General features: G+C 41.1%; 1 protein-coding gene across 2 annotated transcripts; it reads right to left on the bottom strand.

Moving 5' to 3' along the window:
* Nucleotides 1-20: 20 nt before the first annotated feature.
* Nucleotides 21-14225, bottom strand: LOC109526709 (leukemia inhibitory factor receptor-like). Of its 2 annotated transcripts, none has more exons than XM_019888165.1 (18): nucleotides 14073-14225; nucleotides 8217-8358; nucleotides 7946-8082; nucleotides 7546-7699; nucleotides 7167-7442; nucleotides 6485-6611; nucleotides 6202-6338; nucleotides 5929-6071; nucleotides 5679-5832; nucleotides 5483-5547; nucleotides 4995-5232; nucleotides 4471-4656; nucleotides 4289-4381; nucleotides 4043-4192; nucleotides 3793-3930; nucleotides 3612-3705; nucleotides 3420-3492; nucleotides 21-3000 (listed from the first exon to the last, which is right to left on the bottom strand). In XM_019888165.1, exons 2-18 carry the CDS (start codon nucleotides 8296-8298, stop codon nucleotides 2335-2337), a joined length of 2913 nt encoding a protein of 970 aa, XP_019743724.1. In that variant the 5' UTR covers nucleotides 8299-8358; nucleotides 14073-14225; the 3' UTR covers nucleotides 21-2334. The 2 variants fall into 2 exon arrangements, with proteins under 2 accessions (XP_019743724.1, XP_019743731.1); XM_019888172.1 differs by having other exon boundaries at nucleotides 3426-3492.
* Nucleotides 14226-15975: the final 1750 nt, after the last annotated feature.

Raw genomic sequence — 15975 nt, 5'->3', positions numbered from 1 at the left:
CAGATAAGTAGCCAGACAAATTATTGTTATTTAATTTTAATTGTTTTTGATGAGTAACATTTCAGCTTGGTGTTAACATGAAGCATTGGTTCAGAAAAAAAAATCCACATGATTTTCAAATTCTATATGCTTATTCTGCCTCGCAATCATCTTCAGGAATTACAAACTTGAAAATAATATTCTCTGAAAGATCATAGAATTTAAAGCATTTCAATATTTTGAGTATTTATTGATGCACATTTACTGTAGCCATTAAGTCATGCATAGCATTAGTCAGTGTTAGTTTTTTTTTTTTTTTTAAGCCATAGGGTCTCAAACTGTGATCTTGTAGTGTTTGCTTATACAGCATGCATTTACAAATCAGGCAGGGCGGCGGCAGCAAACTACCCTGATATCATCTACACAACCAGTTTTCTGCTTTACTTGAAACCACATCAGCATCTGGAAATGTGACACAATGCTGTGAAAGCACATTAAGGCTAAGCTATCATTGGAAGACAATCACTATATACTATACATGACAAACAGTAAGATCTGTTGGTTAAATTGTATATGATACATTTCCTATCTAAGAGAGCAAAGGGATACATATCCACCACATTGTTTAGTATAAAATGTTATTTGTTGACACAAATAAACAAAATCTAAGAGCATGCCCTGCCTCATTGGAGATGATGCTTTAAAGGATGAGAAACAATGTGCAGCTTCGTTTAAATCCTCAAAACTATATCTTCTGTTTCATTTGATCTCATATCGGCTTGGACAGTCATTTGACGATCCACTGTAGCTTTTGGATTGAATCCAGTCAATCGGCATTGTATTTAAAACAAAACAAAACAACAGACATTTCCCCCAGTAGTCAAAAGAAAGGACCACCTGAGAAGTAGACCAGCAAAGTTATCCAGTCCCACCCACGTTATATTTGCCACCATTCCTGTCACAGTAGTTTTACTTAAAGCTTGTCAGCTGTAGGCACTGAGAAACTTGACTTGGAAATGAGCATAAATTTCCTACTTTACATCTATGCAAATGAATATCAACCTGATTAATAAAGCATGACACAATCTGTGGAAAGGTATCATAACATGAGAGAAATATGGAGATGGCAAAGCTCTCCAAAGGGAAATAAAAGCAAATGCTTTATAAAAACAACAATAATATGCTGTTACCAGGGTCTCAAACATTATTGATGTGTTCTGAGTTACAGTCATTTTACATAATGGATCAAATCTGATTGAGTGGCAAGGCAATTTGTGAAATGTGACATGGTGCAAATGACTGGAAGCATTACAATTATATATGAAACTCGAACACTATGATTGACACCCCAAGTTTCTATATAAATAAAGATGTATTGTATTCTCAATATTTAAATGGAAAGTTGCTGACCAGCGGGTAACATACTACATGTGACGTAAAAAAAAAAAAACTGGCCTGTGAAATATTTACAAAACAACTCGATTAAACAAGACGATTGTAAACAATTAAAAGTAACATGATAGCATTTGTTCAGTACATGATATTGAATACATTCTAGCTTATATCATCTGTGTCATCATCCAAACAATTCCAGAGTGTAAAATGCATCACCTTCTGAATGTGTGTAAAACAATGACTTATTCAAAGTGCATAGGACATCATCTCATGAGGGGGCGACTCAAAAGACAATTAAGGGACATGTTCCGTTCATACAAAACATAAAAATAAGTCTTCCTTTTGTAGTGTTTCAACAAATACTTAGGGAAATGTTTGGTTTGGAAATGACTTTCATTCATCATCATCTAGCGTTTTGAAACTCACATCACAACGGGTCAAACAAAAAAAGCTAAAAGCTGCACCTCTGAACTAACGTCAGCACTGAATGCCCAGTCATGAAGAAAGCCAATAAATTTTCCAGATTTCCTCAAAGAGTGGCCTCAGCTCTGAAAGAAGCCGTGCCATATGCCATCCACCTTTAATACACAGACTACTTTTTTTTAAAAGCATCATGGATTTTCTTCCCCCCCTTTACTTTGACTGACCCATTATATGTCATGGTAGATTAACGTCAACACGTCACGTGAGCTCTGCTGTGAAATGACATAATGAGTAAATCTATGGTTCTGGCCACTATATGAGGAAATAGTACGGATCACATTTCAGCCTCATGTTTTCCTTTTGTTTCTCAAACATCATATTTTCGACTTGCTTTCAAACTGCTACATCAAATGATGATATTATGTTTTGACCTGATGGGTGAAGCTTTTTGCAGTTTGATAAACGTCACTGGTAATACTCGTGAATGTAAAAGGGTTAGGCCAACCTCTTGGCCGAGCAGCTTCTAATGAGAGGATATCATGGTTTTGCAGAGGACAGCAGGTTGGTGAACCAGCCTGCTGCGGAAGTAGAGAGCGGACGTTTCTCTTCGCCGTGCTCCTCTGACTCGCCGTCAGGGAGGAGGAACTGAGTGGAAGCCACGGAAGTGGGTGAGCCCAAGCACGGTGCCAGGCAGTCCCGCTCCTCAGCCTCCCCGGGCGAGTCCAAATTCCAAGAGCTTTGGGGTTTGTAGCCTCCGGAGCATGCGGCTTGGGGATCGTGGGAGGACTGCGCTGGAACCGGGTGCGAGTTGTCACTTGCAGGTTGCCTCTGGGGGCGGTAACCACCTCCACTGGCAGCCATTTCGACCTCGGAGGAACCTTGTTGATCTGTGTGGAAGACCAGAGATGACCCTGAAGTTTGGATTCCTGTGTAGGTCACATCAGTTAGCCCAGAGTCCATTGAGGACGAAGACGAGTCTAAAGAATCTGGGTAGCGTGGCCTAATGGGTCGCTCGTCAATCATTTGGTTGTAGTAGCGTAATGACGCTGGCTCATCCGTGTCGACAGGCTCGCCTCCGATCTGATCCTCTTCCTCCTCATCCTCTTCGGGAATGACGACCAAGGCTTCTTTAAGGGAGTCTAATTCGGGCTTTCCTACAACATGGACCACGTTGTGGGGCGATGGCCTCACGTCCAGTGGACCCTGTCAAGTTCAATCAATGATCAAAGATGTCAATGAGATACAGGATAGTTTCAACAAAAGGAAAAAAAAAACATATCCTGCAAAATCTCAATATTAGAACTGCAGCAGAAATTGTCATGAAAGATCATCAAGTTTGCTACGGGAAAAGATCAAATTTTACTGAATGAAACTTTAAAATATGAGTTAATTTATCTATCTACGCCAGCAACCTATAGTGATAGTCCCAACAATTAAATGCTCTTCGACGAGATGCAAAATGTACAATTATCCCGGGTATCCATTTGTTGCCATTCAAACAACAGAATAAGACCTATTCTGTTGGTGGCGGTAAAATATGTGCCTTGGCTCAAAAAACATTAGGAAACATTGATTTACAAGGTATTGGTCCAATCGCTATAATGGTCAGACATTATACTTACACGTACCTGCGTCCTAGTCCAGTCATCGCTCAATTTGGGTTGCGGTATGTCTGGATAGAAGGCCATCTTCACCCTGATGACAACAAAATGGAAAATATTAATGCGCAGCACGCATTGAATATGTCACCTGAATATCAATATTCAGGTCACATGCTCAAATAAAAGGTGCTCCAGGCAAGAAAGCTGACTCACCATTTCCGTTTCTTATAACAAAGGAAGGTGACAATGGAGAGCAATAAAGCGACAACTCCCAGAGTTGCCAGTATTTCCAGGATCAGCCAATCAGCTTGAAGGAAGAGAACAAAGGAGAAATTGTTGCCCGCGGATATTTACAGGTCATGAAAAATAAAATAAAATAAAATAAAATACATACCTAACTGCTCTACTGTGATGGAAATTGTGGCGCCGGTGTCCTCGCCTGCTGAATTGTACGCTTTGACCGTGAATTTGTAGGAGCCATCAGAAAGACCCTTCACTGTGTACTTCCTGCTTCCTTCTCCCGACAGATTGGCTGCAGGGATGGGCAGGATGGGAAACAACGGTGGAAAGAAAGAGCACAAGACGTAGCAGTAATGTTGCTGCACTCAAACACCGCAAAACCGTTAGAAGAGGCCAATACGTACCGAGTAGCACGAGTTGGGAGTCATTGTTGAGGTAAATGTTGTAACCCAAGATGTATCCTCTCCTGCTAGCCTGCGGCATGGCTTCCCACGTCAAGAGAACGTCCGAGTCCTGCTGATTGATGAACAGGTGGGGGACGGCTCTGGAGGGAGCTTGGGGGAGGGGAAGGTATGAAGGTGGTTTGAAATTCCAAAAAAAATTTGAAAAGGACTGCTGCTTCTGTTGCCAAAAAGGTTCGTCCTACTTACGCAGTTCCTGCATGTAGCCCTGCCAGTACTGCAGCAGCTCTGAGGAGCAACTGAACAGGGAGATGTTGTACTTCACGCCTGGCTGGAAGTTGGCTGATGAAGGGATGAGAGTCACTTGTAGTCAATCCGATTTAGGAATTTACGCTTGCAAGGTGAATCCAGGTTGATTTCGCTCAAAGTACCTGACTCAATGGACGTATTTGTGGTTCCCATTGCCACCTTGACCCACTCCACATGGCAGTCTTGCTGGCAGAGGGCGTCATGCCACTCAATGACATAACCGCAGCTTGAGTTGGTGTCGTCTTGCCAGACCAGGGGGAAACCTCTGTCCATATAAACCACCCTGGACTCAGCAATTTGACTCTGATCTGGAAAGAATAAGGAAATAAAAACGTTTTAAATGGAGAAATAGTATGAGGCTCTCTCGTAGCAAAATGTGTGAGGACATGAGAAAATATTGGTGGAAATTAAGCTTTTTTTAATTTCATTTGCCTTTGACATGAAGTTACTGAGATATTCACAATCCAAATTATGTCAAAGGTTTTAGAACACCGAATATCAACAAACACCTCTTGGACTGTAATCGAAAGAAATAGTATCTCTCTTGTAACTGAACGCATTCGATTGCTAAAGTGTAACTACTGTTTTGGCTGTTTATGCATACAAGTTAAGTCTGGCCACATACTGCATGAGGACATGCACATACCTGAGATGCGTAGAGGTATAATTACACTTGCGGGCAGCGAATCCCCTGCAGCGTTCTTTGCAATGACAGCTGCCATGACTTGGTTATCATTGGTGAAGGCGGAGATTCGAGTGAGGTTGATTGGCAGCATGAAAGTGTCAGGAGGAAGCATTTCAGTGTGCTGCAGGTTCTCTTTTGGGCTCCAGAGCGTCACTTCGTAAGATGTGATCGGACCGTGGCTTTCTCGGGATGTCAGAGGCTAAAGAGGGGAAGGTTGTGCAAGAGGAAGAAAGATTTATGTTAATATCCCATTTCAAGTGATTATGGAATCGAAACTTGGTTCCCGGCTACAGGACTAGCTAATACCGCTACACATATGTCTGGCAATAGAAAGTAACCATACGGCCCAGGTAAAATAAAGAAGTATAAATGACATCACAATGTATAATATCATAACTCATTCAGTTCAATTATATTTATATGTCAGAAATAAATAAAATAAAAATCACCTTCCAAATAATCTGACCAGAGTTGTCACTGTTGATATGCATCCACACATCAGGCTGATCTGGAACTGTGATGAAAATGTAAATGACGGTTAGCAAGTTCACACCTTGAATCGTCAAAATGGTTTTCATGTCATCAAATAGCAATCCAAAAACATGAAAATACAGTGAAAGGATCAAACCATATATCCATCCTTACCGTCCATATTTGTTTTGATAGAAATGGGTTGGCTCCAATTTCCCCATTTCCAGAAATTCCGCTGGGCGCCACAGCGGACTTTAAAGGTATACTCTTCATTTGGATAAAGTTTCAAAAGCCGTACCGCCGTCAGACCGACGCCCGTGAAGGTGCGCTGGACACGAACAACATTTTTACCAAATGTGAGACCATAATGTTGAACATGAAAAGAAGCAATGGTGCTTTAACATGTGCAAAGAAAGTAACTGACCTTTGTTTTGTTGTCGTGAGACCTGATCTCTACCTGGCAAACAAGCGGCAGGGAATCGTAGCTGTCATATCGCCACTTCCACAGCAAGGTGGCATTCCAAGCATTGACGTCAGCGTTCAGGTTTTCAGGCGCCACTGGGCGCACTGTGATGAAAAAACAGAGCAATCAAAAACAAATACTTAAGACACAGTACATTTATATTTTATGCTTGGAATTTTGAGCGTTAAAAATGAATGTATGTGTTCCGCGATGAAGTGGGGCTGAGCCACTCACCTCTGTGGCGGATTTCAGCTGAATCCAACACGCTGTCCTGGCCGAGAGGATTCACAGCGTCCAGCGTCCAGTTACCCTCCCAGTGCGCCATACTACATGTTCTCAGATTTTCTACCAAGTTGGCCTCCTCACATTTCCTGCAAAAACAAGATAATCATATTAGACAGTGAACTGGCATTTGTTTGAGACAAAATAATCTCCATTTTGGAGGTCAAACGCACTGTTCCTCTCAGCTGGATGCACTGCTTAGATTTTGACGTGTCCAATAGCACACGCAAAATACCTTTTGTTGAGCGAGTAGATCGTTCTCCGTTTGCCGTACAGTCGCGTGTCTCGCACTTCTTTCCACTGGCATACGGCCGACGTCAAATCTCGAGTTTCGCAATAAAAATCACTGAGCAGAGGAGGATCTGGGGAAATAATAAGTATGAAGTAGCAATGTGACAAGATTACCCAAAAAATGACAGTCTGACAAAATGCTGAGTCTGGTTGGATTGGTCACGTCAACCTGACTATGATGCGTCAAGAGTTTTGAAAATTAGACGATCGGTTGCAAAGAAATATAATTTTTTTTTGTGTTGTGGAAAAAAATGGCTTTTGGGGGGTATCGGCCAAGAAAATGTGGACCCAAAACACCTTCCAATTCGAGTAAAATGGCATGCAGTAATCCATCGTTTTCTGCGGTTAATGGGGACCTGGAACCGCCGGCGCAAGGTGAAAACCGCGAAGTAGGATTTGTTATTGATTGTTACTGATTAAAATGATACAAATACATTGATACAAAAACGGCAAACTGCCACATCAAAGTCTGACGATATGAAACAACACGTTATACATTAATACTAAAGCGATGAGATGAATGATTTAACTGGAAAACAACAATATACAATTTTTGATAAAGCAATGGTTGATTTTCAACAACTACATCCGATTACGACAAACTTAAATTGAAGCATTAAACTTACATGCAACAAAGACCACGGCCCCCGCCATTTTGGTCTTTTCGCTGTCCTTGCAGATGACATTGGTCCCCGTCCTGTTTGACGGAGGCTGGTGAGTTACAGTGATGCTGTAACTCCGCCGACTCAGCCGTGTGGCGTTCATGGCCGTGTTGCCGTAATGCACTGAACCGAAGAGCGCCCCTTCTGCCACAATGCAGCAGAACGTGGTGATGTCCCCCGCGTGCACAATTCTATCCTGGGGGTACATCTGGAACTTCACTTTAGTAGGCAGATCGTTTCCTGAAGAAAGAAAAATAATTGGAAGAAGAGGGTCACGTAAGGGCGGAAAGATATCAACAGACAAGAATACTTTGGTCTGTTCATCATATTAAATCAGGTTAACCTTGGAGGATCTGTTCGCCGTTCCATTCACTCGTCACCGTACCCTCTCTGGAGCGGATTCGGACAGACAACGAGGTACATTCAAGAGGTTCTGCTGAGGTCCAAGTCCACTCGTACCGACCAGTCGTCAGGTTGAGAGTCGCATGTACCGAGTCCTAAAACATTACACCATCTTTGTATATTTCCATATTCATTTGAGAAAAATCTGATGCACGCTCTTTATTTCTTCATGCATTGAAGAGGTATCGGATCAGGACTCGGTATCGGGAGATGCTTAAAACCAAAGACTCAAAAGACCCAAAAAGCGTGACCGGGACATCCCTATTTTCAACGCCATTTTAGAAGGAGACTCTGGCTACATAATTCAAAATAAGAGTAACGAAAAAGAGAATGCCCCTCACATAGAAGACAGTTTCATTGAGTTCCGTTCTGAGGATCATGACATCGAACATGTTGGCGCTGCCTCCCAGCCAGGAAATGGATATTTGTTGCGTGCGCATGTCGGGTGTCAGTTTTACCTGCTGTGGTACGGTGAGCTCTGAAAGGAAACATAAGCAAACACAGGAAACACTGAATCCTTTGCTTCTATTTCACAAGTTTGGGCCAATGTGCGTGTCATGTGGAGAGCCGGTATTTCAAAAGAATGGTGAAAGAAGGATGGAAGATTCCTACCATTTTGGGCATGAGTGTGTACCACAAAGAGGAGACAACAGATGAGCTGGACAGGCCAGCAGCTGGTTTGTAACTGAGGCATGGCGAGTGACTGCTTGTGGTCTGTTCCACTATGACAGCACCATGCTGTTGGCAGAGCACCCTGTGAGAGCATAAAAATAAAAAAAATAAAATCACAAATACAGACTCCAGTGAAGTCATTTTCTGTATATACAACTATTGTAGATAGTTTGTTTTGAATGAGCAGCAAGTCTGAGAAACGACCGCCTGTTTTTTCCCGCACGTCAACTCTTTATCTTGCCCTAACTGGAAAAGCCAACCCTTAACAGCACAAGTACCAACCTGAAGAAACAACGAAGCCAATACACAAAAATACACAGGCCACAACATTTGCACACTTGCGCAAGAAGCTCTCTGTCCAAAATGATTTAGCACAGACCTCCACCAAGGCCAAACAATCCGAAGCATATCTACGTCCTCCTTCAACCACATATAAATAAATAAGATGTGCCAAGGGATATTGTTGGACTCCAGTTCAGAAGGTGGCAGCATTTCACAGTACTGTATGTTCTTTTCCTCACAGCTCTATCTACTGGATATGGTGTTGCCCTACTTGGCCCCAAAGCAAGCCATAAAACACATTAAAATATGTTGCTGGATAATATATGCACCTTTAATTTATCTGCAACAAAATGTAATGGGTTATTGTTATTACAAAGGCAGTGTTGAATGGGTTGATCATATGCCAATGCAACATCCCTGTCTGGAGTTTCGTGGAAATCGTAATATTGCTTTGCGTAATGCTGCAAACGAATTATAACGATGCATTCAACTATAATGTTGTGAGAGTCACACTTGAAGGTAATACCTCACAATTTGTGTTCTCACACCGAGTGATACTATCTGAGAGGTATTAAGTTAAGATACAGTGGTATCATGATTTAAGAGTGTAATTTGTTCCATGACCGGGCTTGGAACTGAATTTACTAACATATCAAATTAATTTACTCACTGAAAAGGTTATCAGTTCCTTCCCCACAAAAACACATTTTTAATCCAGAAAAACACCACACGTTGCATGCATCAGCTTTTTGAAAGTCACAGAGTACCGGTAGTCTTTTTTTCCAAAATTCCACAAGCATCTTTAGCTAACGCATTACATGGTCCAAAGAAGAAAAAAAAAAGGTTTGCAAAGTTCAAGAAGCATGAAATAGTAGTCCTCCGCTCCCAAAAAAAAAAAAAAAAGAGGTCAAAACGATTTTTTTCCCACAAGACTGCATGTACTGTAAATCAAGTTTGACAAAGGCAAAGATGCATGCCAGTTTGGTGGAATTCATGTCAACAAGTGCTTAAAAATGCACGAAAACAAGACAAGGGCCAAATCAGTCCTGCTGAAAAAGGGAGTAAAACCAAGTTGGTGCTAAAGTCAACACTCCCGATGAAAAGAAGCACAGGTGAGGATGACATAATATAAAGCCATGAACTCGACGAACCTGCGTGCTTGTGAAAACCTATTCTCGGATTCGTTATGTTCAACTGTCACACAGGTGCTACAGTTTCCGAAATGGACAAGCTTGGACATGCACCGTAAAAGCTTTAAAACAACGCACGGGGACTACTTAATCCATTATTGCGACACACAATGTGCCTGCACTTGAAATTAAAATTCCTTTTGAAATGTTGAAATACAGTTGTTGTGTCTCATAAATAAACTCAGTTCCCCCCCCCCCCCCACACACACACGTGTCAGTACAAGGATGCTTTCTGAACTAGCGAGCCGCCCCCACATGAAAAGATCCTGAAGTAGAATACGCCTTACAGCCCCCGCCACATTCAAAGTCTAGTGATTGGAAGCTGGACAATGAGCAGATTCTGGGAAATGCACCCAAGAAACTGATATCTCAAGAAGCTCGCCACACCCGTACAAATCAATACTTATTTGCAAGGCAGAAGCCATAAATGCGACCGCAGATGAGGCAAACAACAAGAACGTGGCCGGCACTTAAAAACCGAGCCGGGAGCTTCATCTGTATGCCAGCAGTGTTCCCGTTTTAGACAAGACTTTTTTCTTGTCTGACCACCTCGGACTTTGTCTTTTTTGTCCTGGACCATTTCGAGCTCCGGGAAAATATGTTGAAATGCTGTGTAAAGTGCAGGACGGTAAACATTTCTCAGAAGCCAAAATGTTTTCAGGCCTTTTAGTTCTGTCCTTGAACACAGGACAATAGTATGCCCCTGTGACCGCCTAAAAGAGTTTCCATCCGTTTCATTCCAGTTCAACAGAACTGAATCAGTTCAACAGAATTTAGTCACAATTTATTTATTACAGATCGCACAACATATGGGAGCGAAACCTGAAAAAAAAAGGTGATTTTCTAAATATTCATTCATTTGGTTAGACCCAAATAAAAGGTCTTCTCCAATCAGGTAGACATCTCATTGTTTATAATAAAACTGAAAGCAATCCAGTCCTGGGCACTGGTTGGCATGTGATTTGCTCAGCTTTAAAACTGTTTTTCCTCAGAGAAAATAAGGGAAATAGCAAGAATAAACTCTTCGGGATCAAACAAGCTTACAGGCTCATGTTTAAGTAAGATTTACTGGTGGTCATCTTTCCTATTCAAACGTAAAAATAAATGAGGTTCCAATTTCCCATTGAGAGATACCAATTCTTTTGGAATAATTTAGGGCTGTAGCTATCAAATGTTTTTAGAATTGAGTGTTTTAACCCATTCAGGGACAGCGGTTACTACAGTGGACCGCTTCCGATGTTATCAGGTTACAGGATGCATGAAAGGGTGAAAAGTTATCAATGAAGTAACGGCATGAAAAAAAAACGCTTTTGCATTATGAAACAACAATAACAAATGTGCAACGGAAATGAAGGAGATTCGGCGATTGGCTTTCATTCTCAAAAAAAGACAAAAAAAAAACCATATCACTAATTTCAATTGGTGACTCCCCCGCCCCCCAAAAAAAAAAACAGTTCTGCAAGAATTAGTTTCTGCGCCTTGACATGATATCGAGTCACACCATTCGGGCTAACTTGTGATGGTAGACTATCGTAGACTAAATTAGCTAACACCGATGTTCTTGTGTCGAGACGCTTGTTGTGCTGGAGTCAACAACAAGGTGCTGAATCCACATAAACATGTGTGAAATGATCAAAAACTTTAGATGATTCGTTGACTTATGTCATTGTACTCACTTTCTTCCGCCACGCAGAAAAGCAGTATGATCTTTGTCCATTAGAGACCCCCGACTCCCCCTTTGCGATCATGTGAGTCGGTGGCTCAAAATACCTTTTGTGCCACTACAGAGGCAAAATCATAAATTGTGAAAGGGGGTCGATTCACTTCAGCCTTTCCAATGTTTTTGTGACTCTGCATGTTACACCAAAATGAAACTGGTATACATGGGAGAGTAAAAGAAAGAGCTTGTTTGGAGTATGTGTTGGTATTCTGAAACATGAGCCACAATCCTGATCCCGACCTTTGAATGGGAACGAGAGGACAAGCGGATGCTTTAGGAACAAAATAAGTTAACAGATGTCTGTGTGTGTGTGTGTGTGTGTGTGTGTGTGTGTGTGTGTGTGTGTGTGTGTGTGTGTGTGTGTGTGTGTGTGTGTGTGTGTGTGTGTGTGTGTGAAAATGCCATTGCTCTGACATCACTAGTGAGAGGACATTCAGTCCAGTGTGTGAAGCGGTCAGACTCAATCAGTCCTTTCGTCCTTCCTTCCTTCCTTCCTGTTCTCTGTAATTCTTCACACATTTAAACCTACAACATGTACACATAATGGCAAAAGTAATATAGCCGGTAAACAATTGGTCATAGTTAATGGACGTTATGTGAGTGCATATGAAAAGGAAAAGCCTTAAAAATGTCCATAAAAAAACAAAGTATTGGGGTGATCATTTGAGCATGAGTAGAGATGTGTATAGGTCTGCATACCGAATATTTTAATATTTGTAAAGCCTACTCAAAATTCTATCGATTAATTGGGTATTTGGATGATTCTTTTGTTAATTGTTTAGCTTGCTAAAATAACAATTATAAATATAAAAGACCAAAAAAAAAAATTTCCACTTAATAATGAACGACGAAATGCTTTTATTTCTTGGATAATCAACATTTTATACTTAAATTTAAACTGGTTTAACAAGCACCCTGTCATCGGGTATGCACACAGCTACAAGTGAGTAAGGAGAAAGAAACCAAGAGCTACTGTAACAGGAGCTGCCGTCTTTAATGGTCATTACCGTTTCCAAGTTTCCATTCCCAAGACACACCAGAGTGAAGAAGAAAACCTTACTGACTAATTCAGTGCAAACAGCATGAACCGTACAGATCAAGGCACCACTGTCACACTGCTACGATAATTAAAAGGTGGAATTGTTGTCAACGAAGAACAGATCTTGAAGCTTTTTTCCTACAAGAGACACTTTTAGTCCTCTGAGAACCACATTAAATGTACAAAGATATATGATGCGACAATCAAACAAGTGCTTATTTATTATATATTCTGAGCAATTGTGTGTGAGTGTGTGTGTGTGTGTGTGTGTAGGGCATTTCCCTAGAGTTTTTATTTAATGCACATTGCGTAAGCATAGGATGAGAATTAATATTATAAGCTTCATAATCACACAACATCAGCTAGTGAAAAAAAAAACAGACAAAAAACAATTATCCTCTCACAGTTAAATAAGCACAATGACGAAATGACAGAACCAAGCCTGAGTGTACCAGCATCATCATTGTTGCTGTCATCATTTTTTTTAAATTTATTGATCATACTCATCATAGTCCCTTAAGGACAAATTGGGCTCACACTCTGGTAGATACGTGTATACTATAGACCACACATAGATCTACGCCACACAAACAAACACAAAAAGAGTGAATGAAGTGCACAAAGGCTGCAGAGCACCATTTGAGCTGGGGTGATGACTACGACACCTCCTCATGGGCACCTGGAAAGTAGCCAGCATGCAGTCTAGCATTTGCCAACAACAACTTTTTATCACGCCTCTGTCCTCCAACTCTAAAACTGACTGAGCTACTGCTGCCCCATGGGACTATTACTGTTGTTTCTGTGGCTGTTATTGTGCCTATTGTTCTCTTATCCCTCCCATGGTCACTCAAACCTTCTTTCCTGTTTTTTTTTCTATCTACCCTCTGTCCCCTGTCGCCAGGGGACCAACCATGTTTCGTTTATATAAACATGCATGATGAGTATGGTTCTTAACCCGCTCAGTGTGTTAAATTCCTGAACAAAACGTCTGTTGGGAATTTTTGCAACGCAAATACAATTTTACTTGACGTGAATGGCTTGAATTAAAAAAAACAAACATTTAATTAAAAAAAAAACTTGCCATTTGGAGGACGATATGCACAAATATGTATATGTTAAGTATATGTCTGTATGCATGTATGTATGGGTGTGAATATATATATATATATATATATGCTTGTGTGTGTGTGTAATTTATTAATTCTGATTAGTGATCCTCAATAAGAGATCACAGAAAATGCAATCCACATTGCATCGTTTCAATAAGGTGGGCGTTAGCAATAGCATTAGCAAGTGGACAGCACCAGATGCAGAGACGCCTAACGTCCTAGATTGACATTAGAGTCGCATCATTTTCTGTCTTGATATTTTATCGTGGAATATTAAACGTAGCTCGACTGTTAAAGCATCTTAAATATTGTTCTTCTCCTTACACAGCACACGCACAAGTATTGAAAGGCGAATGATGTATCGGGAGGAAAAACACAGCAGGCCAACAACAATCGTACACCGATAAGGTTATCGTTTAACGGTTGTTATGAGCTCGTTAGTGACGCGAAAATTACCTTCTGCGTGGCCACAAATCCTTTATGATGTAGTGAACACGTAATCCAGCGAGGAAACGACTGGCGCGGTGATTTCTATGCGTTTGATAGATGACGGTCGTTGGCCCCGTACTGTGTGGTTACCCAATCCCAATGGATCCAAACACCGAGGGTTGGGATTACGGGAACGCAGTATTTTTGATTGGCGTTTGGACCGACCAATGCGATTCGACAAGGACAACCCCCGGGATGGAAAGAGAGGGCGTTGTCGCGGTGCGTTCAAATACAACTGGGAAAGAGGGTCTTTCTCTGAAACAACACGACTGTGTCGACCAGACCGCAGAGGCTCGCACACATTTTGAGTCCGAGCAGAGGAGAAACTTTTCCAAGGACCTCCACATAGTTGTAATATTCATGACAAATGTAACTATCCCGTGTATCCTAAAATGCCACGGTAATTCCAAAAGAGTGCCTCTTTTCAGGAAAAAGTTGATCATTGGTTCTCAAGAAAAATTAATAGAGACTGAAATGTCAAAGTAAACATACTGTCAATTATGGGTCACCAATCTTTTTTGAAACTGAACGCTACTTCATTGTTACTGATAAACGTGATGGGCTTCCAGCTGTATACACAATACTCAAAGGAAAAAAAATGATTCGATTGTTTGGTGGTAAATCATCTCATTGTTGTGACGCCGCCTCACCATAAAAACAATTGTAAAAGTATAAAAAGTAAAACCTTATCCTTGGAAAATGAACCTCTTTATCTAGGAAAAGAAACCTTCACTATAATTATCGGGAATGCATTCTCAAGTAAATACCGTACACATTTTCTTGTTTACAAAAGCGTTTGCTAAATTCGTCTCCTATACGCATAAGAAAGATAGCGGCAAAACATGGCAGCCTTCCGTCGGGAGCCCTATATAATATAAATACTTGACCTACAATTACATTTAAAAATGACGTTGATGTGACAGAACATTTTTTTGCATATTTGCAGAAATTTAAGAGGAGGTTTTTGAACTAAACATTGACAAAAATGTATACACTGCCCCTTTAAGTTTGGATGTTAGAAAAATAAACTTGCTGGGGGAAACTAACAAAATGTGTTTTGTTTTCATTTCATTGTCAACTTTAACCATAAGAGAAGGGTGGGTACAATTCGATTACGAAATCATATTTGTGGTACACAGTGCCAGTTGTAAACTATGATAGTACAGTACTGTAGTGATGTGTCGTTCGCGAACGAGCCGGCTCTTAGAGCCGGCTCTTTGAAGTGAACGACATGAGCCGGCTCCTAAGAGGGAGCCGCTTTAATGGGAGCCGACTTTTTTTTTCCTCCTGTTTTTTCCCCCTTTCGGTTAAAGCCGCACGTGATTGGTCAAGATTCGTGGTAGAAGAGGGAGGAGAGGGTTACGCACGCACGCACACACACACACACACACACACACGTGCGCACGCACACGCAGACACAGACACACGCGCGCGCGCTTCAGTGAAGAGAAGGGGGAGGAGTCAGAGAAACAGCAGCACACTGTGAGCAGCACACGAACAGGAGAGACAGGGAGACGAGAGAGAGCTCGATAGCGCTACAGTACAGAGAAAAAACTACACGGTGGAAAGTGGAAAGGTGAGAAAATGGATAGGAAACGCAGTGAAATTTGGACTGATTTCAACTTAATTGATAGTTCAAAGGCAGCGTGTAGACTGTGCAAGGTTAAAATGTCCAATATCAAATATTAATTTATCATTTGTTGTTTGGTAATCAAAGCTTACTTATGTTGTTTTAATGTAAATATTTAAACACTTATAAATATGCACAATCAGAGATTGGAACTTTTTGTTGACCTTGTTTTGAGATGGGTCTTTGTTTTTGTACTTTGTAATTTATTTTTTTGTAGCACTCCATGTTGTACGCCATGTT

The sequence above is a fragment of the Hippocampus comes genome, unplaced genomic scaffold, assembly GCF_001891065.2.
Source record: "Hippocampus comes isolate QL1 unplaced genomic scaffold, H_comes_QL1_v1.1 scaffold155, whole genome shotgun sequence".
In the NCBI taxonomy this organism is placed as follows: domain Eukaryota; kingdom Metazoa; phylum Chordata; class Actinopteri; order Syngnathiformes; family Syngnathidae; genus Hippocampus; species Hippocampus comes.
Note: the sequence above shows the minus strand (reverse complement) of the source record. Positions and strands in the feature narration are given on the sequence as shown.

What these genes read in the sequence shown, in the direction of transcription:
- LOC109526709 (XM_019888165.1), bottom strand. Translation starts at nt 8,298, where the DNA reads ATGCCTCAGTTACAAACCAGCTGCTGGCCTGTCCAGCTCATCTGTTGT. An exon ending in AAATACGTCCATTGAGTCAG is followed by an intron (nt 4,382 to 4,470) that starts GTACTTTGAGCG and finishes TCCCTTCATCAG; the next exon opens with CCAACTTCCAGCCAGGCGTG. An exon ending in GGACTAGGACGCAGGTACGT is followed by an intron (nt 3,001 to 3,419) that starts GTAAGTATAATG and finishes TGAACTTGACAG; the next exon opens with GGTCCACTGGACGTGAGGCC.